General features: G+C 41.4%; 1 protein-coding gene across 3 annotated transcripts in view; it reads left to right on the forward strand.

Annotated features, from left to right (window-relative positions):
* LOC110064187 (phospholipid-transporting ATPase ID-like) overlaps window positions 1–5,188 on the forward strand; it is a 29,648-nt gene extending 24,460 nt beyond the window's left edge. For all 3 annotated transcript variants that reach the window (XM_089274877.1, XM_089274879.1, XM_089274878.1), the window contains 7 exons: window positions 5–100; window positions 335–422; window positions 572–651; window positions 1,253–1,396; window positions 2,296–2,379; window positions 2,602–2,847; window positions 3,413–5,188. In XM_089274877.1, the coding sequence (XP_089131003.1) occupies window positions 5–100; window positions 335–422; window positions 572–651; window positions 1,253–1,396; window positions 2,296–2,379; window positions 2,602–2,847; window positions 3,413–3,892 (1,218 nt within the window). In that variant the 3' untranslated portion in view covers window positions 3,893–5,188. The remainder of the gene's footprint in view (window positions 1–4; window positions 101–334; window positions 423–571; window positions 652–1,252; window positions 1,397–2,295; window positions 2,380–2,601; window positions 2,848–3,412) is intronic.
* The last annotated feature ends 1,534 nt before the right edge of the window (window positions 5,189–6,722 follow it).

A 6,722-nucleotide genomic window follows, 5' to 3' on the forward strand; every position in this document is an offset into this window, starting at 1 on the left:
TCAGGCATTTGCACTTCACGAAAGTTTAGAGAAAGAATTCCTGTCGTTAGCGTGTCTTTGTAAGGCGGTAATATGTTGCAGAGTCACCCCTCTACAAAAGGTACATTCTTAAACCATTTTACCTGTCAGTTTAAATTTCTTAGATAGTTTTTCCTGGTTAGCCTGTCTCAAGGCGTTCTCCCCAAGACAACTCAGACACGTGCATCGTTGTCATGTTGGAAAGCGGCTCGATTCCCTTTCACTGCACTCATTTGTTTCCTCATTTCCGCTAACTCTGTTTTGCTAGAGAATTTTATAGGGAAGAGTGCAACTTATGTATTCTTTGAAACTTTAGGCGCTGGTGGTGCAGCTGGTAAAAAACAATCTGCAGGCTGTGACACTAGCCATCGGAGATGGAGCAAATGACGTCAGCATGATTAAAGGTATGGCCGTCTTGGATTAGTGCTCGTGACAGTTGAGCAGAGTATGAAAAAAAACCGTGAGTTCACGGGGACTATTACGGACATCAATTTGGACTCTGTTCGAATTTCCCACGTTTGTCACATTTGGTACTTGGTTTTTGTCCTTTCAGCTGCTCATATAGGTGTTGGAATCAGCGGCCAAGAAGGAATGCAAGCCGTGCTGGCGAGTGATTTCTCCTTCGCTCAGTTTAAATATCCTTTACATCTAAACAAGACTAGAAAATTTAACGCAGCTTTTACGCAAGCCTTCACTCACTGAACACCTTAGTTTATTCGAAAATAGCCTGCCAACGAAGAGGTTTGCCGCCGAAGAGACTTGCCACCGAAGAGACGAGCTTCGCAGTGTTTCCGCAAACCGGTGAAATGTTGTTTCAATCTGGCATGTAACCTGTAACGGACCAGCTTCCAATGTAGGAGGAGTTGTGTTACTGCTTCAATGTTAAGTTCATACAGGGTTTGAAGCTATCTTTTCAACACACAAGCCCACTGGCTATTTTACCAGCCAAAAACAGACCAGTCTGCTTTTGGAACAGTGACTTCAACTCCCATACCTCATTACAGCTCACAAGTTCTGGGATTACATAAATCTGAGACATTTACTTTTTGTCACTAGTCTGTGACTAGGTTGCTAACGTTTGTCTCGACCACTGATTCATGCTTCAGGATTTGTATTTGAGACACTAAGTTTGCGAGCACTTTATTATCAACTTGCATTTATTCATCTTCCATTTTAAGTGTTTCATTTTTTTCCCAATAACCTTGCCTGTCGTGTTTTCCTTAACAATTTGTTCAAATATCTTCAGCGGCTGCTTCTTGTCCATGGACGATGGTCGTACTTTCGAATGAGTAAATTTTTAAACTACTTTTTCTACAAGAATTTTGCATTCACACTGTGTCAACTATGGTACGCTTTTTATACTGGTTTTTCTGCGCAGGTACGGTGAATTAGCATCCATTTTAGGTTTTGCCTATGCATGGTATGTCTATGATATTAAACAGTTACCTTAAGGTCGTATGAAGCGATGTGATAAGGCTTGATGTTGAAATCACCCAAATGAAACTATCGTGCGAGGTGTCCTGTAATTTAAAGGTTAATCTTCTGGTCCGGGTTGTTGGAAAGGTGGATAACGCTGGGATAACACTATCCAGTGGACAGAGTGGTTTGTTTTGTTAACACTTGTCAACTGGATAGTGATCTGCACAGTGGATAGCGTTATCCACCCTTCGAACAACCGGGGCCAGGTTTCGGGATGACCTGTATCCATCGCCAGTTGCTATTACAGAAAACCCTAATCTTTGTGATATAAAATGTAATTTAGCAATCAATATTCTAGATATCATATGATAACGATGGATGCTGGTCATCCGAGACATATTTTAAAACCGTGTGTATTTACCTGCAGGTCATCTCTTGTCTGCTATTACGTCGGTTGTCTTATATAAAAGGATAACGTAATGGTTGATACTTGTAGTGTCTCTCAATAAGTTGCAATTTTCAACCTGCATTTTGTACCATTCAGCCTGAGGCTGAGCCTTACGCGTCCCTCTCCCTCTCTCCTCCCCTCTCCCCTCCCCTCTCCCCCCTCTCCTCTCCCCTCTCCCCCCTCTCCCCTCCCCCACTTCCCCCGGCCCTTCCAAGGCTATAGCTACAGATAAAAGTCTGTTCGGCAAAAGACTGTCGTTTGACATACTGCGTTGGTGAGATGCAAAGTGAGAGTTTAGTGTCTTTCGCGCAATAACCCCGAACAGGGCCTAATCTGGAGTACTCGATGCCAGTTGAGGTCTTGTACTTTGTTCTGCTCACATTTTCAAAGTTTAATTCTTTTATTTTCAGACACTATATGATGCGTGGTTCATCTCATTTTATAACGTGTTTTTCACCTCGGCGCCGATCGTGTTTTTAGCTGTTCTCGATCAGGTAGGAATAGGAATAATGTCGGTGACGTTCTTATTTGTCTCACTGGGAAATTGTTTGGAGAAGATAGGAATGCGGGAAATTAGTAACAAAGCAAGACCGCCAGCTTGTTGTATTGGAGGAAGGTTGGGGGGGGGGGGGGGGGGAGGAAAAAGCTGACGGTTAAGATAACATCATTAGGCTAGACAAGCGGCAACAATTTCTGATGTTTTCTTTCTTTTTCAGGACGTTTCGGAGACAAGTTGTTCAAAGTATCCTCGTTTGTACATACCTGGCCAAAAGAATCTATTGTTCAACAAGAAAATCTTTTTCATGAGCTTGTTGTACGGAACCCTGACATCCCTAGCAATCTTCTTCATCTCATACGGTGTCTTCCAGGATCGTATAGCAAATGATGGTTTAGAGACATCTTCTGTCTACTTCTTTGGCACTGTGGTGGCAGCTATTCTGGTGGTCGTTGTAAACATCGAGGTGAGAAGACGGTCATTCAGTGATACTCATAAAATACTGAGTTTTGCTTGTTTTGGTAGACGTCATTGTACCAGTTACGTGATTTTGGTAAATTCGGTTTACTATTTAGTGTGTCATCTAAGCTGCGATCAATAGGCCATTTTCGATATATAAAAATTCTAACTTTGCTACGAGGCTTGGTGGAACAAAACAAAGGAAATTAATTATTCATCCCTCAACCTCGATGCGATTTCTTTTGTTTTATTCCCCCAAGCCTCGGAGCCAAGTTAGAATTTTCATCTGTCGAAAATGGTCTATTTTTGTGTGATATAACTGTGGTATCTCACACTATTGTCATTGGCTCGTGTCCGTTAATGCAAATGAGTTTGTATCCCGCACATGTACCCTTTGGGTACGTATTTTTAATTCACGTAAGTGACCAGCTGTTAAAGGAAACACCTGGCTGAAGGGTATAATTTTTGCATAGTATGTTTTTTTTTAGTTACATCACACCTTAAATGTAGCAAATACAAACCCTGGAAATCCTTTTAAAAGTTTTAATAACCGTTCTTGTTGTCCTCTTCAGATCTCGTTTCTCACACAATACTGGACGTGGATAAATCACTTTTTCATTTGGGGAAGCATCATCTTTTACTTTGTGTTCTACTTCGCATTTTACGCCGAGTTCGTGTTCAACCTCTTTCCTCAAGGCCACTACTATGGCATGCAGTTCGAGGTTTACGGCAGTGGAGCGTTCTGGTTCTGCTTGTTTCTCGTTCTTGTCGTGACAATTGCTCCTCGTTTGTCCTACTACTTTATTGAAAATGAACTGTATCCATCACTCAGCGACACTGTGAGGCGACAAGAGGCGCACAAGAGACTCCAAACCAGTCTACCCTTGACAGAGTTTAAGCCTCAGCTGGTTCGTAGGCGAAGTTCTAAGCGCTCCAGTTATGCCTTTGCCCACCAGGAAGGATTTGGCAAAATTGTCATGTCACCTAAAACGTTTTTGAGGAAAAAACTACGTTCAGGAACATCAAGTAAAAATGATGTAGTTACGGTGTGAATGCGGTGAAATATTTTGTTATATTGAGTCTATTAGCTTTTACCTCTCATGCACGTCAAATTTAAAGTAAATGGGAGTTCTTGAAAATCCCGCCGTTAAATTTGAATTTAAAGTGCGTGCAAACCGATACTTTTTTAGCTCTGTTTTAATTCAGATGACTTCGATACTACAAAAAGAGCACGATTTAATCAACCGTAGGAAAACTCAATGAAAGAACTTGCAACATTTTCCACGCAGGAAGTGAGCGGCGTCACTAGTATCAATTCGGTTCGTATGCACCTTCGTACACCGATTTATCGTCTAGTTAGATAGACTAAGATACATTTTATATTTGAGGCATTTTACGAGGATCGTGTAGATACAGAAGTGGAAACTTGGTATATTTTGGTAAGTAGTAGAATATAAGGTTTGGAAGCACATTTTTTTACACCCGTTTTGTCAAGGGAAATTAGCTTAGTAGAAACTCTTACTCTGAAGTTCAATGCTTCCACTTTGCATAGTATTGTTTCTACCACTGTGCGCAGTTAGATTTTAACGTAACCAAGGTTCTGGTGCGAAAATGTTTATTTTATCATACATACATGTATGCTCCAAATCTGGCAAAACGTTCCTTTTTAAATGATTTTTATTTTTCTTCGTAAATAACCGTTGGTGTATGCTTTGATAGCATTTTGGCCAATGTCCAGGATGTAACGATTCATCCTTTTGGTGTGTTTGCAATAGCAAGCCATCTTAGAACCTCTAACGTTTGTCAACCCTGGCCGGTCCGAAATGTACGCTTCGTCAAGGTTGTATTGCACAAAACTGAAACTTACGCTCTTTGAATAGTATTTTGTGTGTGTGCTTTCAATGCACGCACGTCACTTGGTAGTTCCCAGGCCCTTTGGGAACTCCTGCACGCTGGGTAGCACAACCGGGAGGGTAGGCTCTTCATGTATGGTGTTTATTGTGTACCATTCAATGATACACTTGACCTCTCAACCTACATTCACGATGGTCGCATCCGACAAATAGTAAGCATCGTTTAAGTTGTCCAACCATTTTCTCTCCATTAAATTAATGCTTAGAAGTTTATAAGTTATACAACCATTTCTTCATTATTACATTAACTGCTGTAAGCTTTGAAGTTTGACAGCCACTTTATCATTATTAAATTATGTGGGGCTTTTTCCACTTCGTGGTATTTGAAGAAATCAGCTTGTTTATGAACTGGCTAAGTAAGCAGGGTTCCTTAAAGTATCACTATGTTAAGTAGCTAAAGCTTTGTAGGTTAAACAAATAAAATGTCAAAAACTATTGCTGGTGATATCAGTTCGGTGTAACGCGGCAATGATACATCCATCGGTCTGTCTTTGCATTCATTGTTCATCACTTAACCTAACCACTCAAACGTCTATCGTGACGCGCTTATTTCCACATACAGCAGTTTCGAAAAAGGTTGTCAGATAAAAGCGTCAAGTGTACGCTACACTATTTACAGTTTCTATTTTTCAACGCATGCGAAAGAAAAAGCGAGCGCGAAGCACGCGGGGAAGGGGGTGGGGGAGGCGAGCGAAGCGAGCTAAACGGAGAATTTTTCTGTTTTTCCTCCGTCCCCACCCATACCCTGTCAAGTCTCCCATTTTGCGCTGGCGTCTATGCTCTCAGGATTCTATCCGTGCGTTCAACGATCGAATAAAAATACGAGAGAAAAGAGAGCTGTGAACAGTCTAAGCCTACGCGACAACACCGAATAGTAGTCTGGGTATTCATTTTGCATATCGCTGTAGGAGGAATCTACAGAGTTGTAGTTTTGCACATGAAGCGTTTGCAAGGAGACAGAAGATTGTCCAATCACAAGACAACTTTTCTGCAGCTTTTCCTTCACTATTTGTGACTTTTAGTTGAAAATTCTTCTAAAGTGTGGCGAAAAGAACCTTGTTTCCACAAGTCGGAAGAAGAAGAAAACTTACGAAATGGCATTTACCCATACTAACTATTAGCTAAGGGCACTTTTTGTGCTGTTTGTTGTATTGTTTTCTCGAAGGGTGTCAAACCATTCATGAGAGGCTCAAAATTGAGTGGCGTGACCAGTCATGCATGAAGCTCGAAGTCGTTCCTAAAAATAAACACAACGAAATTATATATGCCTTCGATTTAAGAGAAACGGGACTGTATAAGCGAGTTTCTTTCGCGCAAATTCATTTTTTGCTTTTTCTTCGTGATAATAGCCCAGGATATGCGATTTCCCTTTAACAAGTCGAATTAACCGGGAGAAAACCTCTCTAAATACAAACACTGAACCTTGAGTTTGAATTTGCTTCCCTAAATATTGCTATAACAGCGAAATGTTAGTCACAGCTTTTCTATTTGGACAGAGTTCTTGAATTCAGAACGCGTATTTTCTCGTCGAAAATTGTTACCACCGGCTTCCCGAATTAAGTTCGACGCAAGTACGCCGTCTGAACCAGCCGTCGCTCCAAAGTCGCTCTGAAGTCGAACTAAATCAAGTTTGGTTCGGTCCATGAGTGGAGGGGCGTTTGGACCGGGCCTTACTTTGCCGGGTGAAAGACTTCCGCGAGCAGGCTTTCGTGAAATGATGCTCTGTGAATTCCGAATATTTTCAGCGTTCGACAGCTGCTACGGAAACTGAATAAACTAATCGATGTTACTTTGGCTACTGTGCATGTCAACCCTGTTGCTGCTCCCTGAGTCGCAGTTTCCTCCTGGTGGCCGTTCCATTCCCACTCTTTTTGTAAAGCGCTTGCTTGTTAAGATTCAAGTCAATAAGTGATTAGTCATTACATAAAGTTTTTTTTTTTTTATCTGACACAAGATGCCTTGGATGACC

This window comes from Orbicella faveolata, unplaced genomic scaffold (genome assembly GCF_042242905.1).
Source record: "Orbicella faveolata isolate gen_17 unplaced genomic scaffold, um_ofav_v1 contig_36, whole genome shotgun sequence".
Classification (NCBI taxonomy): Eukaryota; Metazoa; Cnidaria; class Anthozoa; order Scleractinia; family Merulinidae; genus Orbicella; species Orbicella faveolata.